Source organism: Linepithema humile, chromosome 6, assembly GCF_040581485.1.
Source record: "Linepithema humile isolate Giens D197 chromosome 6, Lhum_UNIL_v1.0, whole genome shotgun sequence".
NCBI lineage: Eukaryota > Metazoa > Arthropoda > Insecta > Hymenoptera > Formicidae > Linepithema > Linepithema humile.
The window spans coordinates 29,117,390-29,139,741 of NC_090133.1; the positions used below are offsets into that span (position 1 = coordinate 29,117,390).

A 22,352-nucleotide genomic window follows, 5' to 3' on the forward strand; every position below is an offset into this window, starting at 1 on the left:
AAGAGGAGTGAGTTTTAAAAATATATAACTAAAAATTTATAGTTTACCTATATAATCCATTCTTTCTTTTTAAACGCATTTATTACATTGCTCATCGGCATACAACAGATCCTTTCACATATGTAAGATGGTCACAATATTTCATGAAAGAAAAATGTTACTAATGGTAAGTTATTACATGTTAAAACTTATAAAAAGTATTTATATTAATGTACACGCATATACGCTGGATCTTTGATGAAATAGACAATAAATTTTATCTTATTCTTGATACACTATTCACCAAGTATCTGCCAGGATAAAATTTCTGTAATCCGCGTACATTAGTTTTTAAGAGTTCTGTACTTTTGCTATACGCTTTAACTGACAGCATAGCTCTTGTCATGTAACATCCCATTCATGTACATATATAATGTTCCTTCTAGAGCTTCGTATTTTATGTAATGTTTCTCTAAAACTTTCTATTATATATGAAGCATATATGTATAAATATATTAAGAGAGTAGGACACTAGGTTTTGTCTGAAAAATTTAAACTATTTTTATGCATAGTGGAGTATATCATCAGAAATGTTTCTAACATATAACTTATGTAAATAACAAAAAATGAGAGAAGAAATCAGTCTTCTTCATATTTGCCAATTTTTTTTTTTTAATTGAATTAAGTATGTGAAATATTTATAAATCACGACTTATATTGCACACATTTTTTGTTATTAAATTAATAAAAGACAATAAAATAAAATATATATTTTTTATAAATGTAATTTGATACTTTTACCTTTTTCTAATTCTGGAAGAACAGAAAGTTTACTATGAAGTTACGTACAATGTCGAAACCTTAATGCAAATATGACTTTGCAACATAATATTTCCACAAACGTTATTCGACATGTATTATATTTTAGCCTAGAAAGTTAATGTTTTTATTATTTTAAACTGGCAAAATGTCGACTGTTGCATTACTGATATAGTTTGTTCATTGAATATTTGCGTTATCGCGCATCGTTATGATACTTTCTTGTCACTCCAGTTTTCCAATGCGAGTTATGATTCTAGTTGATGCGGTGACATTTACTACGCGTATGTTCATCATGAACACAGAGTTTTGCATAATCTCATATCATGTATCAGTCAAATGTTAGTGTCTCATGAATATTTGCCTATATGCTAAAGTTAGTTGTTTAATGATAATGTCAAGTTAAGATTGTGTATAGTATACATTCATAATACGCACTTCGCAGTTATACAATGTCGGTACCAAACGCTTCAAAGTTACTTCTGTCACTGCTATTACTTATCTACTTCTTACGCTTAGTTTTGCGTCGTCTGCAATCTCCTCTAAAAGAGTTTTGATCCCCTGATGTGTTACTGCTAGCAGATTTGCTATGGTTGTAGAGATTGTTTAAAAAGTCCTCGAAATCCGCTTCACTATTTAATGAAAAAAAATTCTCTATTTATTCTAAATCTATATTCAACGAAGAATTTACTAAATATAATGATAGTTTGGCACGATACTAGTTTTAAAGATAAAATTGCACAGTACAACACGATATAAAATGTACCTTGTGTTTGGATCTATTTGTTGCCGCTTTTTACCGCTGCTGGATGTTTGAGACGGTAATCTTTGCCCTAAAACGATCCTATATTGGACACTATGTGAATTCGCTCTGAGATGTTTGAGATTCCCAGCTTGGCAAGCAGCCCAGTCAGTTACATCGTACACCGCTCCTTCCATGCATGCGTAATAGTGCCATAGGAAACCCATTAAACGAGACTCTGCCCAAATATCACCCTGGACAGATTTAAACGATTAACTTGATTAACGCATCACGGATAAACACATAGAAATACGAAATTCGACACTTACCTCTTTCGCACTGTGACGTATTTTGCATTGAGCGCAAAACCGTGCGGCGTAACAAGGACGTTGCGTAGGAACACGTTTGTGTCTCAAGCCACAATTTGTACATCTTATCGTATTTGCCGCCTGCTCCATCTTTCGATGAAGTTGAGACAGCAGATCACTCAGTTCGCCCCAAGCTGCTTCGACCTGCCTGGTTTGATCAAACGCTTGTCTACGCTCCTAAAATGATCACACAACGTAAACAAGTTACATCATTTTACAGTTATAAATAAAGCAGCAACTTATTGTTGATTTTCGATATCTCATTTTATTGCAACAAAATTAAAAGTAAAATGAATGCTTTATTACCGGTTCTCCAATGATATCGAAGGCATGTACCAGAATTTTGAACGCTTCCTCCGCTCCCGGCTGATTATTCTTATCCGGGTGTACTAAGACAGCTTGCTTTTTATAATATTTCTTGATATCATCGTCCGAACATGTCGGCGTGACACCAAGTATGCTATAAGGATCCTTTCCCTTGCACGCCAATAATCTCTTCATGGCTTCCTCGCCGGTGCTGGGTAATGCGATATTAGCTTCCAGTCCGCCGTGGATCCAATTACCGTTGTCCTCCTTCTCCTCGCTCTTCTTCGTATTTATCTTTCGCCAAAATGCAAACTTACTACTACCGAACCATTTGTCTAATTGTCTACCGATAGCGTTTAAAATACGAATTTTAGAAAATGTCACAGCCATATGCACCCACCAGCACTTTAAATAAAGTATGGTATGATACCAAGCACACTTGCCACTGAAAAATACGAAAAAAATGTTAGAATATTGAAAATAGTTTATTTATTGTGTAGAAGATATTGAAATAATTAATACTTACAGCTGGATAACCAGATTGGCGCTCATACTAACTACATCGGAAATCAGATGCAGTAGCCAATAAAATATTTTCAACACAACTTTACTCCAACGAGTCGCATATTTATTTAAATTTTTACATAAATCCTTAACGGGAGACTCTCGATTTTCTCTTCTTCTGTTTCTTTGTCCTTTTTTAATTTGTTGTGTTTTTTCGGTCTGAAAACGTTTCGGATTCTTCTCCTTTGTCACTTTTTTATCCTCTTTACTGATCTTGTTGATAATTTGTTGATTCTTCTCAATTTTTTCAGATGAGACCGTCTGGCTAGATGTGTTAATGGTATTTAAGTTGTTGTTTATCTGTATCGGACGTTTCGGAATATTTCCAGCAACTTTGGGATTACTATTTTGTATTTTCGTGTTGTTAAGGGTCTCGTTCTTCTCCGCCTTCTTCGGCGGTTTCACAGGTTTCTTCCTGTCCGTAGAGAACTGGTCGGATCTCTCGAAAGCATTTATCTGAGTGGAATCGGACTGTGAGCCAAGGTTGTCCAGCGACACCCAACGTCTCGGAAGATTGGAAGAATTCTTCTCTAAAACTTTTCTAGGTATCTGCATTTTCGGAGAGTGATGTTCGTCGCTGCCGGACGAATTCTGTCTCTTCAATAACACAGGTTTGTTCTTACTCTTGGCATTCTTATTAGAGACCTTCTTACCCGCTATTTCAACTTTCGGTTTTATGGGCTGAATCGTCAACGGAGACGGTGGAGTCGGCGCGGATTTCGTTAAAACATCGGAGTAAGAAGGTCGCATAGGCTTCACCTCCGCCACCATCCTCGGTTTCTTATGCTGAGAATCCAACGTGTTTCTCGGTAGCTCGTCGGTCTCTCTTATGTCCGACACCGACTGCGGTGCGGGCGTGATATTGGGAGATCCGCCAAATGGACTGTACGTTCCGGATTGATTTGGCACCCAGTTTCCGACCAAGTTGTCGATCAGCTGTTTTCCATTAAAATTCTGACTCGGCAATTCGGACGGCACAGCCATATGCTGATCGTTGAAAAGACCGTATTCCTGATCGACGATACCCTGATTAGGGTACGGCGTTATGTTTGGGAGCTGACACTGCTCCGCCATGATTTGAGAAGCATTTCCATATATAACATTGATGTAATTCCCGCCTCCAACGTCGATGGTACCGATCAAATCATTATTCTCGTTAATACCCAGATGATTTACCGTTTGCGGCGGGAAATATATCGATTCGGTGGTTGTGGCGTCGTAACTCGGCATATCCTGCATGTACAGAGAAGTGGTCATTGGTGTCATAGGTTGTATTCCGGAAGGACTGGAATGCGTTGGTTGGCTAGCGATGTGATGTCTAGCTTGTCCAGGTGCGTAATCGCCCCAATTATGAGAAGTCGGTTGTTGTGGAGTGACACCGAACTGAACATAATGGCCACTCGAGCTTTCCAAATCCGCAGTCATAGCTTCGATAATCTTATCCAGAGACATATGCTTAAAACCTGGTGGTGTTTGTTGTTGTTCTGCCATGTTGATTTATCCTTCTAAAAAAAAAAAAAAAAAACAACAATATTAGCAAAGTATTCTGATATTATCTGCGATTATTAAACTTATTTGACAGAATAGTAAAGAATAATGTCACATTTTACAAGGCTTTGTGTTGAAAAATATGACAAATATGGTACGTTAACAGATAACATAAACAATGATATGGGATTGTATCAACCCAAAATAATTCCTTGTACTTTATTTATCTGCAAATAGTATAGTTTTATCCTCTCTAAATATACACTAATGACATACTGTTGGCCAAAAGTTGCAAAGTATAAATACATATTCTAAAAATGTCCACTACTGTATTATTCACATAACCATAGCAATGTTGAAAATGTTAAAAGACGGCCGTCATCTGCGCGTACAACTTGAAAGTATTCAGCAACACGAGTGCAATTATTCCGTATTGTTGAAATAAATGCGCATTGAGCAATCACTATCGCGAGAAATCTCGTTTTTAATCTTTATAACCTAAAACAGATCGGATGTCAGATGTCAAGATGCAGTACTCACATTCACTGACGGACGTAACCCTTTCACGATGCTTCCTTATATTCTTTATTCAGCGCATTTTTTACTAGCGATAAAAATCTGTACTTATGTGAAATATGTGATTTTACTTTATATACCATGCGGTAAGCGCGAAATCGGACAGCATATTCGGTCGGCAGCCGTCCGCAATTCGAAGATATGTATAGACGATTTATATGTGATCTCATATAGATCACGTAAATATATATTTTTCTCTGCGGAGATGTGCCATGGATTACGAAAGTGTAAGAAGATAGTTTTGGCAGGATTTTGAAAAACAAATCTAATTGGCAAATTTGAAAGTGTACACCAATTAAAACTAATTATTTCTCGTACCGTGTGAATCGGCCAGAACAAGAGCAGCCAATTGTTAACAGAATTTTTGCACTAGAGAAATATATTATTGAAAAGTTGGACATTCTGAATGACGAATTTCAAGAGTTCAAAACAATTCAAAAGTTTTAATTATTGCAGTGTTGCATGTAATTTTACAGTAAACTCCAATGTGCAATTTATAAACAGTCGTTAGAGAAATATCGCTGTTACTTATACTCTAAAATAATTGACGAAATTGACAAAGTTTCGTAGCTATAACTGAATTTGAACGTAAGAATCTCGAAGCAAACGTGAATTTCATAGGTTGAAAAGTCCCCCACCGGCAAAAAGGAATACATCTCTGTGACTCGTTTTGTAATGGAACAATCGAGATGGGATATGTCGAACAAAGTGCGGAAGTGCGAGAGCCCATTGATAAATAATCTCTGGATGCATAAGACCCCAAATAAGCAACATGAGGCCGGTACGAAACAAACGACATGCCAAAGCAACACGCAACGTTTGCCATTTTCCATCCTACAGAGTCACATCACTCCACCATCCAAATTGAGAAAATTCATTAAAAATCCATTCGAACCGGATTTGACTAACAGATTGCATCAGTCCGTAATTAGTCCAACTGTATTCACTAAGGTTTGTGTCTACATATCTGTATTTTAATACAAGAACCAGTCATTTTTTTTTTTTTTTTTTTTTATTAAAATAAGATATAATGTGTAATAAAATCTCTAAACAAACATGATTTTTTATGAAAATAAGGAACTTTATCAACAAAAAATTATTTTAATTATAGCCACTTTAACCATAAAACTTTTATGAAAGATTGTACTTATTAAAGTTGATTATACAGTGCGTTTTATTTTGACCAAAAAGTAACATTGATAATTCTTGTATTAAATCATAGCTGACTACATTAGATAGTACCCTGCTGATAATAAATAATAATTAAGATAATGTAAGAAAAATGGTCTTTTTGTTACAATATGCAGGCTCCAAATCAGTTACAAGGGTCACCGGGGTTTACATGGAATATAGAGGAGTTAGCGCAGCTACAACCGGCAAAGATCGAGGAATCTCCCATACAGCAATTTGATGTCTTGGATCAAGAACTAGAGACAAAAGCTCAAGTAGCTATAGATCGATTTTTCAAGCAGAATCAGATCATTCCTAGTCCATGGAATGTTAAACAACAGAAAAATATACCATGTATATCCTCGGATACCCCTAGTAGACCTATATGTGATTTAAATTCTACTAAGGAACTTTCTAAATTAAAAAAAGATGGTACGTTACAATAAAGTCAATATTTTCAATATATTAAAATAAATTTCATTGCTGTTATAGTGTGGTGTCAAACAGTATTGTCTTTACCTTTGAATTTGCCACAAAATGTCGAGGAAGCTTTGAAGCCGTTTTATGTCTTCACTCAGGTTGGTGAAAATTAATTATTAAAATGGAAATAATTTCATACTTCCTGTATAAAACTTGCTTTTGATGTCTAATATTATTGAAATATTTTTATATTGCTAATAGGAACAAAATACAGAAAACGATGATGCAAATTTGAGCAATAATTCATTGAGAAGAAAATTATTTTTTAATCATGATGAATGTGCTAACAATGAAAGTATTGCATCTTTGTCGCCAGTTAAAATGAGCGAATCCATGTTGTTGTCTTGCAGCCCTCCTCAAAGTGGTATGTTTGTTCATGGCAGATTAAAGGTACGCAAATAACAGTATTGGCGAATAAGATTTGTAATAGCTTGCAGTTTGTCTTACTGAAATTAATATTTCAGATGCTGCAAAGTAGGCGACACAGCGACGAATTGTCTACAGCAAAATCTGAACATTTATCATCACCTAACATTTCACCGATATATAATGCTGAAAACAATATGTTGCATGAAAAGGTCGGGCATTCTTCTCATTCGGCCACTCAGCTAGATTTTATGATGGACATAAGCATGGATAATATACCTCTGGAAAAAAAACAAATTTCGATTAATGATTGCGAAAAGTTGTCAGGTAAGCTTATTTTTGTATTTGCAGCATGCTTTTCATTTCAATCTTTCCTTTTTTATTATTTTTCACTTTTTTATCGTTACTTACTTAACATAATCTTAAAATATTTGACAGAAATTGTCTTTACTATTTTAATAAAGCAAAAAATAGCTAACTTTTCTTACAAATATTAAAATTTCTCACATTGTTACACATCAGTTACATATCAAATAATAATAATAAAATAAAGAAATCATATCGTAGTTAGAATTCTGAAAAAAATTAGTACCGTTAGGTATAGAAAATGTATAAAAACAAAATAATTTATCTAAAAATATATTAATTACAATTTTTTTAAATAAATTTTCTTTAAAAATATTAGATAATTACATATTACACCATTCTGTCTAAGAATTAATTCTATTGTTTAACTATTTAATCTATAGAATTTTCTATATTACTAATTTACCAACTTCCTGTCACAAGAACAAAGTAAAGTATTCAATATTGTATTAAAAAATATATTTTAGATCATGAAAATGATAAACGTATCGAGGAAGATCATATATTAATTGGTCATAAAACAAATTTAGATGAATCTGTTAATATGGTGGAATTACCAAGATATTTAAATACAGTTGACAACACTGTATATTCCAGCGATGTGATATTTAGTGATAAAGATCATAATAATGGTGCTAGTTTAAAAATGATGACTGAGATGCAAAATTTCACACGGGGAAGTTATAAGCGGAGTAATGTAATGTCTGGCGCGTTCACTCAACAAAGTATCTCAAATACGGTTCAGGACACCGGCTATCAAACTTATAGTATGAATAACACAATGCACATGGCAGACAGTTACAGCGATACTTCGGTAAGTCACAAAACTCATTGTAACGAACGAATAGTAACGTCTAAGGATAATGTTCAACTATCTTGGAAAGAAAATATGAGCAATGTATTCAGTTCTACGCCTTCTAAATGTAATAAAGAAAATGGAAGTTGAACAATTATCAGATTCTGAACGGAGATAATTAAATGCTTGGGCCATTATCATATGATTACCATCGCAAATAGAGCAAACATGTATAATCTTTTTTTTAACCACCGAATTATATTTGTCATTATCATTAGTCGATTAAATTATACAACGTTCTTTAACATCTCAATTTACTATCCACTATTACTTTTGCTTCTTTTAAAAAATTGCCGTTTTGAAATTCAATTGATTTGGCTCTAAATGTCAATTAATTATCTCACAAATGCTATTCTAAATTGTAAATATTTTTATCTCAATGTGTCTTGCACAAATTCTTTTTCAATACTTTTGCATAATTAACACTGTTTTCCTCGTTAAAATATTTGAAGCACTTTTCAACAATTGCTATGAAAACATTAACTTCAAATTGCTCAACAAAAAAATACTTACGTTTTTTAACTCTTAACAATTTGATGTATATATTGCGATGTATTACGATATATATCCTAGTAACTAGGCATATCAAATGTTATGCTTAAGAAAAGGAGATGCTAAATGAAAAATATACTCTTCATAATTTTCTTCATTTGTTTCATTAGATAAAATTTTCTTGTGGTTACAGCCTAAAATATTAAATATACTCAAGATATATAAGCAAGATCAAAAACTTAACAAACATTTTACAGCATGATTTATCTAAAATGAGTAATAATATTAATAATAATGATGTGTATGTATGTATATGTGTGTGTGTGTGTATGTGTGTGTGTATGTATATATATATATAATTTTAATATTACATATTACGCCAACAAAATTTTTATAACATACAATCTGTGTGTGTATACATATACATATATTTTATGTATATATATAAACATATATGTCTGTGTATATATAAATTAACATATCTGATCTTTCAAACTCAAACTCTTTGTATTTGGCACGATGTCATGTAATGGAAGCAAATCAAACACATCATGTCTTTTGATTGTCCCTGGCTAGTTACAACGACACTCCGTAATCTGCTTTGCTCCATACTTTGTGTGTTTTTTTGGTGTCTGTCATATGATGACTTTGCTTGTCAGCCGGTTATAATAATAATAATAATAATAATAATAATCGTACACTCTGCGTAAAATAACTCGAAACGGGCAACTATTTTGTGAAGTTCCGTGTGATATCGTGTAATGAATCGACGCTACGCGCGCATTGAGAACACGCGACTTTTAATACTTCTTTTTCTTTCTTTTTTTCTTTTTCTACATAATGCAATTATAGAATAACAGTCTATCGCTTCATTGTTCCGACTCCGCGACGAACGCATGATTGCACATAAGCCCCCCCCCCCTCCCCCCGCACTCCCACTTCTTCTAGAAAAACCGGCTGACTAGAGTATTTCGCCCGAATGTCAGGATTTACTGGTATTGCTTTATATTATGTGATTAATCGATTTAAATCTACGCTTTAAATCTATCGATTAGCTACACGTATTATGATGATGAATGGCATCCCACCTCCTACTAGTCGATTAATTTAGAATTAATGACACGTGGAAGAACAGATCTTCAGTCGTAGCAAACGGGAGCTAGACTAAGAGAATGTTAACAAATCATCAAGCTATAACATGAATTACAATTATCAACTTGAAGATGCCAGCTCAGCTTTAATCGATATCGTAGAGTATTCAAGGTGTGAGCAAGAATGCCAATTAACCCTCGCCTGGATCTCAGAATTCGCAGATCAAACGCATATAAGTAATGTCGAATACAGTGTGAAAAGTGTATCTAATAAATTATGCAATACGTGATAACAATTTGAGAAAAGGTACGTCTAAATTTGCAGAAATTATTGCTGTCGATTTTCAATCGGTATTAATACAAGTAAAAAATTTTCCCGCGATCGCAAATTTCCGAGGGTTAATTTTAATAATCGTATTCATGGATAACTCTCTTTCGTTGCTAAATAACGTAATATATTAAATTCTAACACTTCAGATACACACCGAAGTATAATAATAATATACTAATTTCTGTGATGTAATATCACAGATCATAACAAGAAAATAAAATTTAAAAACAAAAAATTTAACTCTGCGGCTAAATCTTGTATATAAATTATGTAATATTGAGCAGAATGTGTTTAATATACATTAAATACAATAATTTCAAGATAGATTCGAAAAAAAACATTGGTCATTCGTCCACATTTTTATAGATTTTTAAATTATGTTATTACGGAGTTATTTTTCTCTTAAATATACCCGATATCATCATATTGAGCGCATGGCATTCTTTCTTGCACCTTCAGATTGAATTCTTTTCTGGTGTAGCCGACTTAGCTACAATCACATAAAATATTGGATGTAGCGCATCCTAGTCAAAGTCCATTATGCAAATCGTGTTCTCAAATTCTCTTTGAAAAAAAAAAGAAAAGAAAAGTATCTTTTGTCCAGAAAGATCGTGATCTATAACTCAATCATTGCCAGAACTAATCCAATGCTTCAATAGAAACAAATATGTTGAATGTTTTGCGAAAGTGTGTGATCGATTTGTAATTACTTGAATTCTACATATGCAAATGTGCGTTTAATCAACGATTTGATATTCTACAGTATCGATGACGACTCTTCGCCCGATACAGCGAAGGATCGTCACGATAAGTAACCCTGCGTTTCGAGAAATGACAAACAAGATGTATCTCTACAAAATTGTCGGAGCAATTGTTTCGCACGCATCATGAATTGATATGTAGAAATCGATCAGGTTGCGCTACAATAGTGTGTTCATTCCAGATCACTAAATTTACACTCTGTAGTGATATTTAAGCTAATAAATTTGCATACCAGCGAATCATTAGGAAGAGCCTTTATCACGCGGGCAGCGCCCTGTAAAAATATATGTTCTCTCTATATAGAACTAGAAATGTTAATGTATGCACGACCAGTTTGCCTAATATTTTTCTCTCGCGCGTGCCGCTGCGCGGCACACGATATCTTACAATTACAAGGTATTATCAAACTTCTCTCCTTAGTGTTACGGTTTTTTTTTTTTTATAAAAATAGGTTGTCTCCATGGTAACGCTACTCCTCATCTCTTTCCGATCGATATTATCATCAGCACGATCGCTTATATATTCAGTCTCGAACTGAATCACCAAAACTGGTCTATGGATACATTAGAAGGTCTACATATATACAACACTGTCTAAAATCATCTTGAAAGCCACAAAGAGAGTAGAAAAAGACGTGAAATGATAAAGTTTCTTCGTTTCCAAAACCATTGTTGAACATATCTCAGTATCTCCTTTTTTTCCTCTTTTTTTTCTTCATCTTTTTTTTGATAATACGTTTGTGGCACATATGTTGTACACATGTGCAACGATGCACATGGTATATTTCGTGTGCAGGGTGCCCTCAATTTCGCGTACCGAAGAGCGCCACAGCGAAACGTCTGTGGAAAGCTGAGTCGTGAAAAAATGCTTACGCGCTTTTCAACAACGAGCAGTAATCTTCGAATCGCCGAGAATTTAATGTTCAATAAAATCCACGATATATAATTAATTAATGAGCTCGATCATGTGATTTATACTGATTACTCGCTTGCGGAATTCGTAAATTGCTGCCGAAAGGAGAGAAAAAAAGAAATGCGAATTTCCACGATCCAGCTTTTCCCCTAAAGTCTTGCGCTCTCTCAAAACAGAAATTTGGGAACACCTTGTACGTATGTATATACATGAATGAGTATGTTCGATCTTAATGCGTGCAATGTGTACATCTGCATATACATGCACATACATCTTATATACATATATACACATATCATAGAAATGTGTATGCGTTTGTAGTCGTTTTTTTTAAATATATTATCAATTTCTCTATCGAGTACACGGTCTGTCGCGAGAATAACGATTCCGAGTCCTTTCTTAGCGAGAATGGGAACACTGGGTATTTTCTATTTCAAATTGAACGGTGTTGGAAGACGCCATGTTGCGTTCGAAAAAGAATCAATCCCGTTACTTCCGCGACAGACCTCTCATGACAGTATAGATGTTAATTATGATCTCTATACATATCTACAAAAAAAAAACTGATATAGAACTCTATTATTAATTAAACTCTCTATGACTTAATATGTATAATCGTCTCACAACAATTCTAAAATGATTATCATTACTTACTTCAGTACGTAATAATAATAATTTCGGCGATTATTTACGTTAACGAAAGAGTTCAGACAACTTGATCTTGATATGTGTAACAGCGAGGATTCATATGCTGATTAACGTTTCATTTTGTTTTAGCTGATGTTTCAAATACTCTCGGTCATGTAAATATTCGATACTCCGCCACGCGCTCATCATTTCACTTTCTATGCAAAATAAGACCTATCACACCCATCGCAAAGTCAATCGGCATCCTCGTTCTTGCGACGTATCTCAAAATCAAGATTATCGCAGGTGTGTCCGTTAACGTAGATAATCGCCATTCCCTTCATTGATATTCCATGAATTATTCAATTGCATTTCAACAGCGTGTTTAAAAAGTATCTCTTTAACACTACATCTCTATTATTGCTTGTTGTTTAGTGCTACCGAATGTATTTTGGCATATAGCATGTTGTAAACCCTGAGCAACCACACCACCAATCATTTCAAAATGCATCCAACAACCCTCACCTTTCTAGCTCAACTAGAAATTATGGAAGAAGTTACATGCGCTGTATGTCTATGACCAGATCAAAGAAACTCTCATAGAAATTGTTGTCACATTTAGAAATGAACAAAGAATTTTGCAAGTAGTTATTTAAAAAAAAAAACAAGAAAAAGAAAATAAAAGTACCTTTAGAAATTTGTTGCTAGATGACAGAATATTTTCCATTCGTTGAGCGCAACGGAAAGATTTTAATGTTATATTAATATTTTTATATACCTCTCGTAAAGTGTAAAATTTGTTAACGTTAACCTCTAATCTGCTTCAGGTGCCGGTTTCCCTCCCCCCACTCCCGCCATCTCTTACGCCTTTTTTCGGGAGTGCTTGAATAATCACTCGTCGTAGAACGTCTTTTTGGCTTTGAAATACCTTCCGGTTTCGACGCCGGATTAATACCTTGCGTTACGTGATGCGTTCTGCTGTGATTCAGCGCTGTGGTGACACCAGCCAAATTCAAAAGCGCGTCCGCGCCTTCGGCAATTTTCCTCTGCTCATCAAAATCCGGATTTAACTCCTCCTCGCTTGAATGTTTGCTGTGGAAAAGGTAAAGAAAGACTTTATTTACCCTGCATTTAACTTTTAAATCGGCCGTAAGACAAAATCCGCGTATTTTTACCTTTCCAATTTTATCGAGGTAATACAGCTGTAAGTGTGATCTTCGCTGGAACTTCTGGTAATCACAGGTACCAGCTTTTCAGATTCCGGCAACTTTCGCTTACGATCTACAAGTAAAGAAACGCGTGAGCGTATAAATTATCGTACATCTTCGACACTAAATCTTTGCTATTTTTACACTCAGTCGACGACAACACGCATTTCGAATGACCAATACCTTTGTTGTGATTTAAAATGATGGGTCCATGTTTGAAAGAAAGCATGGCGGCAGCTGCCGCATCAACGTCGCTGTCTATTTCAGTTTCCGCGTTGTCGCTGATATTGCTGGATGCCAGTCTTTTGGATAGATACGGGAAGAGAATCGGATCCGGGAGACGCGTACTCGCGCACTTCCTGGGCGTTTTCTCCGACGCGGACAGATTCTGAGTCGTGGGAGGGGGGAAGGGAGCGCGGGACAACGCTTGCATCAGATTTGGCCGATATTGTGCATCCACCATCCAAAGCGATCCCTTGCCTAGATTCTAAAAATAGAAGGACAATACGAGTAAGCGTACAATATGATCGGAGGTCAGTAACATTCGTGCAAATTTCACAGCAAAACTTTAGAGGAGAAATGTACGCTTACCGGAGCTTTCTCCACTTTCCGAAAACACTTGTTAAGGCTCAGATTATGTCTGACAGAATTCTTCCATCCGGTAGGGGCGTTTCTAAAGTACGGAAAGCGGTCCAGGATCCACGCGTAAACCTCCTTCACGGGTAGCGCTTTTACAGGGCTGTCCTCGATGGCCATGAATATTAGGCAGGAAAATGAATACGGTGGTTTACTATTTCTGTGTAAATGAGGATCATACGGTATATGGGTAGGATGCTTGTTGCGATTAGACATTGGCAAATTATTGTTGCTCAAAGAAATCTTCGTTTGATTACTTGGCGAAGTATTGCAGTGACTTTTCGCAGATTCCTGAAATATTTGCATCGATTTCGGACAATTCTTCGTGGGATGCTGATAGTTCTGTCCGTTTCCGTTTAGCGTTACGACGTTTGTCTTTCCGTTACTTTCTGCCGATAATGTCAGAGAAAAATTAATGGATGGTTTTAATTAAAAAAAAAAAAAAAAAAAAAACAACGTATAAGTGTGTATATATTTTACCTGGACAGAAGCTATCGTCCAAGCTTGATATAGAGTTCGTGTTCTCCGAAAAATCTGCCATATCCTCACAGATATTGTTGTTCAACATATTTTCGTGTTTCATGTCTTTAGATGGGTTTGAAATTTCTAAACCCTTAAGTAAATTCTGCTGATGCAGCCAACTGAGAGAGGTCAATTCGTCATCCGACTGATTGTTCTTTTCGATGGATTTTTCGCATCTAGGAATTTCACCCTGACATTTCTTGGTCGAATTTGAGTCGGTTAGCACGCTGGCGTTCTCCTTCTCCCTGTCGTTCATCGTGTAGGCTGCTTTTCCAAAATTGTAGTCCTGAGTGGAGTTCAGTTCTATGTCAGTTTCGATACCTGATGCATCTGGCCTATCTGGTGGCATGTTGCGTAGAGTCTTTTGGTCACTGCAAGTAAAATTGTTTTTGATTTTCGTTATCGAACATCTCATCGTGCAAATTTCTTTCTTTCGCATACCAAGTATTACATAAATTTAAATAAATTTAAATTTATTTAAATTTATTATTATCATTTGCAAGTTTTCAACGATAATTTGACGATAATTGCAAAGCTAAAAACCAGAAATAAATGCAACTCGTCCTCTTCAGTTATAAATTATTTATAGTATATATTATGAAATATCAGGTCCTTGTAAAAATCTGCGTGTAGTTTGTGAAATTTTCTTGTAAACATAACAATATAAAAAAATGTTGATTAACCATCAATATAATTTCTCTCTTTTTTAACAACCTGTTCTCGTCATTTAACTAACTGGTTCAAGTTTTATTTAAAAAAATTTAATAGATGCTAAATTGAGGAGATTTAAAAAAATGCAAAGATTCGAAAAATGACCTGATGTTTGCGTCTCGTGATAATTACGCTTCACGTAATTTCGTGATTCTCAATAAATAAAACGATAGGACAATTTCGCAATAAAGATTGCGTTTTCCTCGCGTTCCTACGAAGAAAACTTATCGCTTCAAGTTCGACTAGATATCATTTATCTCGAAGGTCTGGCTTGCCATCTGCTTCGAAAGTTTCATGCACGTGAGTCGCGAATCATTCCGCGCGTGCGAACGTCGCATAATATATCGCGTTACGGATGCAAAAATCCCCGCGGAAATGGCAAAAGAAATAGGGCCCGGCCGCTTTTCTATTTTTGGTGTGTCACGCGAGAGCGTCGCGGCGAAGCGTTTGGAGCAATCGAGATTGAAATCAGCGCGCATGTGGGACCGCCGCGACGGCGGCTCCGGACGGCCACGAAAGCCAGGTTGCGGCGCCGCGATCGTCATCGCGACGTCGCGCACCGGGAGATTGTTTATTCGCTAATAAGCGACAAAATGGCCGGCGCACTGTCGCGAAACGCGCATCGGAATTTCAAATATGCTCCACGATCTTCGTGGAAACGAACGTCATCCTCGCGGCGACGCGAAGCGCTCCGCCGCGTGTTTCATCAACGCGTTTCCTCCACCCGGATGATCCTAATGTTCTCGTCCACCCGTGGAATTTGCAACTCAATGGCGTCTACTTGTGCAACGCACTATTTTTCAAACATGCTTCCTCGCGCTCGCTCGCAAATCGAATCGCTCGATCACCGCCCGTGAACAATCAGCTGCGACGAAATCGTCAACGGCTTCGTCGACGACACACTAAACTGGGAAATAAAATATCAAAACCACACCGCACTATTCGGATCGTCTTGTGGTCCCGCGAGCATCACTTCTCGCACTCCGACGAAAAGGGAAATGGAAAGCGATTTTTTTGCGATTTTTCAGCAGGCGACGCGGATGTTGACGAGAACGTGAACATGTGAGGACGATGTTCGTCATCTGGGATCGCGGCGCCGCGACAATCGGACGCGGAGTGTCCGTTTTTCCATATCGTCAGCGCGGAAAATTAAATCCACGCGAATCGCATCGGTTTTCGCGTACGTATCGCGCGACACGCCAGATCGCATTCGTCGGATCACGTCGCGAAGAGTGGAAGCGTGGCGAATTGCATTACTTGTTGAATTCAAATATGGAGCTGATAATGATTACGAAACTCGGGGGAGCAACACGAAAATGGCCACGGCATCAATTCGCCGCACACACGCACATGATGATTGACACGGTGTTCGGCGGTGCGGCGCGGTCGGAATGCACTCGCGAGAATTACATAAGAATGAAAAACATTGCAAAGTCTGGCGAGGAAGTCGAAACTCTCGCGCTGGATAAATTTCGCATTTAGAACGGCGAGCGAATTTTTTTTCTCTCGCCGCTTCTTATTTTCGCGTTCACGTCGTTACGAACCGAAAGATTCTCGTAAAGCGTCCGCGAACGACGACGGATTCCGCAGAGAATCTGGCGTGTAAACACAGGGACGATCGGACGGTGAATTGGCGTGCGTCGCGAAATCGCTCACGTGCGAAAACCGTCGTCATCGTCGCCGAATTGCAATCAACATTTCGCGTATTCGCCGTTTCTCACCGCCACTCATAATTCGCAGCCTTCTCTTCTTCGAGACGCGAACGCAAACACTTGGATCGATCGCGATTGTATCGGGATGCGCGGCGATTTCGCGCTGAAACTCACGTATCTCGACGGACAGACGGTGGTCTTCGTTAGTTTTCTAAAGACGGGCATCGCAGCAGGCACACTCTACACAACATCCAGCTGATTGAGACGCCATATTCTGACGTCATCGCGTGCTCATCGAGCGTATCACGCGAGTTTGCGACGCGACACGCGTCGATCCCACGTCTCGTTCACGTATCTCTCACCCGCGAACGCACGAATAACTGGATTTGTCCTTACCGTCCTCGGCAATGGGACAGCCAAGTATAACATTTCGCAATTTCGTGGTCGCCTGAAATAATCGTCAGCATCGTTAGATATCGCGGATAAACTCAGTTATGTTTCATACTTTTTGTATTGTGTCTAAAAATATAATTAATGTTGGAAATAAAAGGACAGATTAAAAAAAGAGACAGTGATTAGTGAATATATAAATTGCTTCAAACTTTTGCAAAGTTTTCCGAGTAAAAAAAGCTCGTCGAATCAAGAAAATTTTAAAAATTAATATATATTCGAATTAAAAAATATACCTCATCTAACATGAGAACACAATTCATTTTGGGAATTTAAACTTTATTTTTAGAACTATTTATCGTAATGTACAGAACGTCGATAGAAGCAACACAATTTCCATTTCTGAAAAATTCATACAATGCTGTCATTCATGCACAAATTTAAAATTATGAGTCTTCAAATGCTTTGTTAGTTTTAACAATTTTCACAGCCACACGAGGTCTATATTTCTCGTATTTTTTGTACACTACTTGCCATTGTTATCAGAATACTGTACATATGTACAAACGTTAATGTATATTACATTACTACGTTATGCACAGAACTTTCGTTATAGCTATTATCGATACATAAATCTTTAACAATACAGTTCTTATAGAACATCTCTTATATAAATGTATGTCTCTCTTGATTCATATTTATGATGGATATAAAATTGTACTAAAGATGGTCTCTGATGTGCTTTAGAAAGTTATTTTTTTAAATAACAATCATAATCAATTATGGCACAATCATACATTTCTCTGCACGGTTGCATGTTAAAAGCGATATGATTCTTAGAATCATTTTTTAAATTATAATTACAGATAAAAATAAAGTGCAGCTTTTTCAAACATATTCAACAAATTCTAGCGCCATTAAAGCATCTCAAACCGTAAATATCAACCGTAATTCTTCAAAATCTTAATAATATTAAAAGTATATCAACAACGCATACAAAATTATATTTATCAGTTTTATAAGTTTATCTAAAATTAAAATAATTTGTATATTGTATCGAATAGAACAGCCAAATAAAAAATTAAAAATTTTGAAATCTATAAAATAAAGATTTTATTAAAATCTTTTAAAAAACTGAAAAAAGTTTTAAATATTCTATAACATTGATCGTAATTAAAACCAGTACAACTTTTGTATGTCTTACAAAAGCAATTACATAAAGTAAACAATCATTCTTCGCAAATGAGATCTATATTCTCAAATCTTATACTTCAAAAAGTATATTTTCAGTCGACTTCAAACACAAGCGTTGCATACCCTAACAGGGTTATTCCACCCTCTGTGTGGCACTGGTTTACGATGCTGCGAACATTCGTGACACACTCCGCGGCCACAAGCCCTACAATGGTGTAAAGGGAGTACGGTGGAAAACTTGCGCTCGCAGACGCAACAGTTAACGACCTTCGAATCCGGCGTCCAGTAGGATGGTCGAACAGAATCTTTTATGAACGCTGCAAAAGTAAAAAAGTTTATTCCAGTGATTTGAGAATTAAATTCTTGATACACGTGAAATAATCAAAAAGAATATTAAGAATATTACTGACATATTAACATATAAATTAATTTAACAATAAAACTTTTATTCTAAATGACAAAATCTCATCACATAAAATATGAATATTAACAGAACGCTTTTACTCACACTTGGAGTAGTTTATAACGGTCCCTACAGCGGTCAAAGTGGACACTACGTGTTCCGTCACCTTTCGTACGTTGACATCTTCGAGAGGTTCGAGAGAATCATCGCTGGAATAATTGCTTTCCTTCTCATAGCATGCGTCGCAGACTCGCACGGGCGAGTACCAATTTCTGCTAGGCACGCATTTGGTTTTCGACGAACACTGCGCGCAGAAACCCTCTCCGCAATCGCGACAATGGTGTTTGTCGTCCGATGGACTGAACAGGGACTTGCACTTGTAGCAGCATTTTATCTCGCCATTTGGTCGCCAATAAGAAGGCGCCACTTGATCCGCAGCCCAAGCTTTCAACGCTTTCGTAGGCTGCAACGAAGCGTTCGTGACGGCTTCAGTGATGTACGAAACGCTATCAATGACTCGTTGGGCTGTGTTGTGAGGCGTTATGGAATGATTTGGCTGAAAGATAGCGTGCAGGTGGATTACTTTGTTTAGCAAAGAAACATAGAGTCACGTGAAGTCATTTTTCTTTCGCAATATTTACCAAACTCCACACGTGAGTAATCTTCTTGCGTATAGCAACATCCTCCGCATTATTGCCATACCAATATTGTCTGCTTCTGTATATTTCTCCGCAATGTGCGCAGTCTATTACATATCCAGTCCAGGCATTTTTCGCGAAACTGTACCAACTATTTTGATCTTCTTCCTGGTACCGTCTGGTCACTTCAATTTCATTTCCGTTCTTGTAACATCTTTTGCATATGTATATCGAATTTTCATATTGACACTGGAATTTGCACCTATTGTAACAAACGTTATTATATGGTAATATGTCGAATTAAAAATTATAAAACTGCATATCAAGATGCAAACACATCACACACATCGATTGAACGCAACGTGGCAAAAAAATTTATATACAACAAAACCAACCTGGTGTTACTGCTGTGTGGTTTTCCTTCACGAAGGTGTCCTATGCCATTGTTGCATCCGTTATCACAGCTCAAACATTTAACGGGACATACAAAATATTGATCTGGAAACAGAGTGCTGGAAAAGCTCTCGGTTTCACTAGAGAATTCATCGTTCAAGTTCTTAAGCATGTTATACACTAAATATGGCTTTCTGGCTGAACGGACCGTCGTGTTTTTCAATTCCATCGCAATTGCGGAACGCAATTCCTTGTAATCCGTAGCGTTGTTCATCTTTTGTAGACCAACGTATTTGATAGAGCTGAAAGCATCGATCTCAAGGCTCATTTGTGCGAATTTAGATCTCAAAATGTCCTCTGCGCTCTCTGACTCATCTGAAAAAAATAGACCAAATGTTTCATTGTAGATAATGCAGTCTTACTCGTAATGAAATTCCGAGTTCGAAATTACTGTTAATTTGAGAGAGTAGCAATATGTACTGTTGGTCAAAGGTATGCTGTGTTTAGTCTCGTGCAGCACTATAACACATGGCCCAAGCGTGCTCAGCGAGTTGGAATCAGCCTCCTGCTGTCTTATCGTCTGCAAGGCTGCTTTAAAATGACGAGTGTAGGCACACGAAGCAGCACCCAGAAATGTAAATAAGTCCCTATTGAGTCTTTCCGAATGAATACCATAAATCACAATATCAGATACCGCGAGAACTTCCAGTAATAGTCTTATGTGCTCCTTTTTGCAACTAATACCTGAAACAACACAAATAAATGTTAGTACAAAAGAATCATTTTATTAGAATAAAAATATTTAAAAAAATATATTGAACCTTCTGTATCCAAGCAAATAACATTGAGAGTCGGATCAAAAGCCGCCCAAACACCTAACGTGCAGCAATTCTGGTTATTGGACATCTGAAATACCTCCTCGCCTTTGAAAAACAGCTGATTCATAGTATGGCTTTTCCCGTCGCATGTGTTTCCGAATATTGAAACAACCTTAACTTTGCTATCTTTCTCTGTGCAATTCAATTTTTTTAGAAACTCCTCGGCATTAGAGATCTGTAGTCCTTTGTAATGGAGATCTTGTCCATCCAGCAAGAAGCTTTTATTATTATTACAACATTTTCTGCAAAAGTCTTTCATTGGGGAATTATCAATTCCAAAAGCATAATTGGTATTAATTTCACTCAGCCGATCAAAGTCGTCCAAACAATCGTTTAGGCTCATCATAATTGCAGATGCTGTTGCTGGCTGAATAGGTTTACAAATAGTATTCATAACGCTCACAAAAATAAATCTTGAATCCGGTTGCCTTGGATCTTCATAGAACATGTTTCGTTAAAAAAAAAAAAGAATAAAAGTATAATTAATATTAACAAAGAGTATAACAAAATATATGACGATGCAACTGCGTAAATAAACATGATGTAAACAATGCTCTCACCTGATTTATTCAATTTGAATATAAATTCAGCAAGCACGTGCTCACAAAGGGGATCAGCAGTTATACTGGAAGCACACAGAAAGTAACCGGAAGTAAACAAAAGTAACCTAACTTGAAAAAAATCTCTTCGGGAAAATTCGTAGCGTGACTCAGGAGGATCGGTGCGCGCCAATCACTTCGCCATTATAGGTTTGCCTCTTCAACCATCGGTTGCCGGAAAATTCGGACTTTTTACCGACTTTGGTCATTCGACCAGACAATTACACGCAACAATAACATACTGACAGTCGATTTCATAATATTCCGTACGGCGTGCACTCTTAAATATTTATGCGTTAATCGCGATTGTTGTAGTAAACGCAATAAATGCTTTAGCCAGCAGAAAAACGAGTCGTCTGCAAGAAACAGTATATACATACGTATTCTGCTAGTATACAGGGTGACTGAAAATCACCAAATTTCTTTCCGACAGCTTTCTGCGCTAATTTAAATTAACAATGACAATTTTAATTGTCAAAATCGTTCTTGCACACTTCGAAGAACAAGATTTATCATTGCACTTATTTTTATACAAGAAATCGCTCCTTGTCCATTTGTACTACAACTTTCGTTTCGTTCACCTTAAAGAGAGAAAAAGAGATATTTAGAAACAAAATACAAAAATACAGAAAGCGAAAAATACCAACCACCAAATTGAATTGACATTAACAAAAATTCTCAAGTAAAGTTATAATTTTTTAGCACCCTGTATAAATCTCAAACATCGATTCAAATAATCGATAATCGAAGTCTAAAGGTATATCCAGATCGACTTGCGTAGCGCATAAGAATATTCAAGTTTGTATGGATTCACCCTAACGTGCCAGAATTTT

At 36.5% G+C, this 22,352-nt stretch overlaps 4 protein-coding genes across 9 annotated transcripts; 1 reads left to right on the top strand and 3 right to left on the bottom strand.

Annotated features, from left to right (window-relative positions):
* Window positions 1-35: 35 nt before the first annotated feature.
* LOC105671463 (dnaJ homolog dnj-5) lies at window positions 36-5,045 on the bottom strand. Of its 3 annotated transcripts, none has more exons than XR_010890872.1 (7): window positions 4,807-5,045; window positions 2,741-4,283; window positions 2,215-2,659; window positions 1,870-2,085; window positions 1,565-1,794; window positions 1,237-1,430; window positions 36-908 (listed from the first exon to the last, which is right to left on the bottom strand). XR_010890872.1 is itself a non-coding variant. In XM_067357714.1 (6 exons), exons 2-6 carry the CDS (start codon window positions 4,267-4,269, stop codon window positions 1,301-1,303), a joined length of 2,550 nt encoding a protein of 849 aa, XP_067213815.1. In that variant the 5' UTR covers window positions 4,270-4,283; window positions 4,807-5,045; the 3' UTR covers window positions 36-1,300. The 3 variants fall into 3 exon arrangements, 1 of the variants encoding a protein (XP_067213815.1); XR_010890871.1 differs by having other exon boundaries at window positions 36-1,169; XM_067357714.1 differs by having other exon boundaries at window positions 36-1,430.
* Window positions 5,046-5,205: 160 nt separating this feature from the next.
* Window positions 5,206-8,724, top strand: bora (aurora kinase A activator-like protein bora). Its single transcript, XM_012365721.2, has 6 exons — window positions 5,206-5,793; window positions 6,150-6,444; window positions 6,505-6,590; window positions 6,694-6,882; window positions 6,957-7,185; window positions 7,692-8,724. Exons 1-6 carry the CDS (start codon window positions 5,518-5,520, stop codon window positions 8,168-8,170), a joined length of 1,554 nt encoding a protein of 517 aa, XP_012221144.2. The 5' UTR covers window positions 5,206-5,517; the 3' UTR covers window positions 8,171-8,724.
* Window positions 8,718-17,417, bottom strand: LOC105671451 (forkhead box protein N3-like). Of its 4 annotated transcripts, none has more exons than XM_012365650.2 (6): window positions 17,094-17,417; window positions 14,620-15,032; window positions 14,095-14,528; window positions 13,687-13,990; window positions 13,471-13,576; window positions 8,718-13,387 (listed from the first exon to the last, which is right to left on the bottom strand). In XM_012365650.2, the coding sequence occupies exons 2-6, from the start codon at window positions 15,008-15,010 to the stop codon at window positions 13,102-13,104; spliced, it is 1,521 nt and encodes a 506-aa protein (XP_012221073.1). In that variant the 5' UTR covers window positions 15,011-15,032; window positions 17,094-17,417; the 3' UTR covers window positions 8,718-13,101. The 4 variants fall into 4 exon arrangements, with proteins under 4 accessions (XP_012221073.1, XP_012221072.1, XP_012221070.1 ...); XM_012365649.2 differs by having other exon boundaries at window positions 17,199-17,414; XM_012365647.2 differs by lacking the exon at window positions 17,094-17,417 and adding an exon at window positions 16,312-16,571.
* Window positions 17,418-17,736: 319 nt separating this feature from the next.
* Window positions 17,737-22,035, bottom strand: LOC105671248 (zinc finger FYVE domain-containing protein 1). Its single transcript, XM_012365220.2, has 7 exons — window positions 21,481-22,035; window positions 20,864-21,355; window positions 20,523-20,786; window positions 20,045-20,417; window positions 19,653-19,911; window positions 19,117-19,567; window positions 17,737-18,925 (listed from the first exon to the last, which is right to left on the bottom strand). Exons 2-7 carry the CDS (start codon window positions 21,312-21,314, stop codon window positions 18,711-18,713), a joined length of 2,013 nt encoding a protein of 670 aa, XP_012220643.2. The 5' UTR covers window positions 21,315-21,355; window positions 21,481-22,035; the 3' UTR covers window positions 17,737-18,710.
* Between the last annotated feature and the right edge of the window lie 317 nt (window positions 22,036-22,352).

Excerpts from the sequence above, each read along its gene's own strand:
- LOC105671463 (XM_067357714.1), bottom strand. The coding sequence starts at position 4,269 with ATGGCAGAACAACAACAAACACCACCAGGTTTTAAGCATATGTCTCTG. Across the intron at positions 2,660-2,740 it reads GCCAATCTGGTTATCCAGCT|TGGCAAGTGTGCTTGGTATC; the intron begins GTAAGTATTAAT and ends CGTATTTTTCAG. Across the intron at positions 1,795-1,869 it reads TACGTCACAGTGCGAAAGAG|GGTGATATTTGGGCAGAGTC; the intron begins GTAAGTGTCGAA and ends AAATCTGTCCAG.
- bora (XM_012365721.2), top strand. The coding sequence starts at position 5,518 with ATGGAACAATCGAGATGGGATATGTCGAACAAAGTGCGGAAGTGCGAG. Across the intron at positions 6,445-6,504 it reads TTCTAAATTAAAAAAAGATG|TGTGGTGTCAAACAGTATTG; the intron begins GTACGTTACAAT and ends TTGCTGTTATAG. Across the intron at positions 6,591-6,693 it reads CGTTTTATGTCTTCACTCAG|GAACAAAATACAGAAAACGA; the intron begins GTTGGTGAAAAT and ends TATTGCTAATAG.
- LOC105671451 (XM_012365647.2), bottom strand. The coding sequence starts at position 16,454 with ATGACGAACATCGTCCTCACATGTTCACGTTCTCGTCAACATCCGCGT. Across the intron at positions 14,529-14,619 it reads GGACGATAGCTTCTGTCCAG|AAAGTAACGGAAAGACAAAC; the intron begins GTAAAATATATA and ends CATTATCGGCAG. Across the intron at positions 13,991-14,094 it reads GGAAAGTGGAGAAAGCTCCG|AATCTAGGCAAGGGATCGCT; the intron begins GTAAGCGTACAT and ends TTCTATTTTTAG.
- LOC105671248 (XM_012365220.2), bottom strand. The coding sequence starts at position 21,314 with ATGAATACTATTTGTAAACCTATTCAGCCAGCAACAGCATCTGCAATT. Across the intron at positions 19,912-20,044 it reads CCACACAGCAGTAACACCAG|GTGCAAATTCCAGTGTCAAT; the intron begins GTTGGTTTTGTT and ends TTGTTACAATAG. Across the intron at positions 18,926-19,116 it reads CGTTATAAACTACTCCAAGT|CGTTCATAAAAGATTCTGTT; the intron begins GTGAGTAAAAGC and ends TTACTTTTGCAG.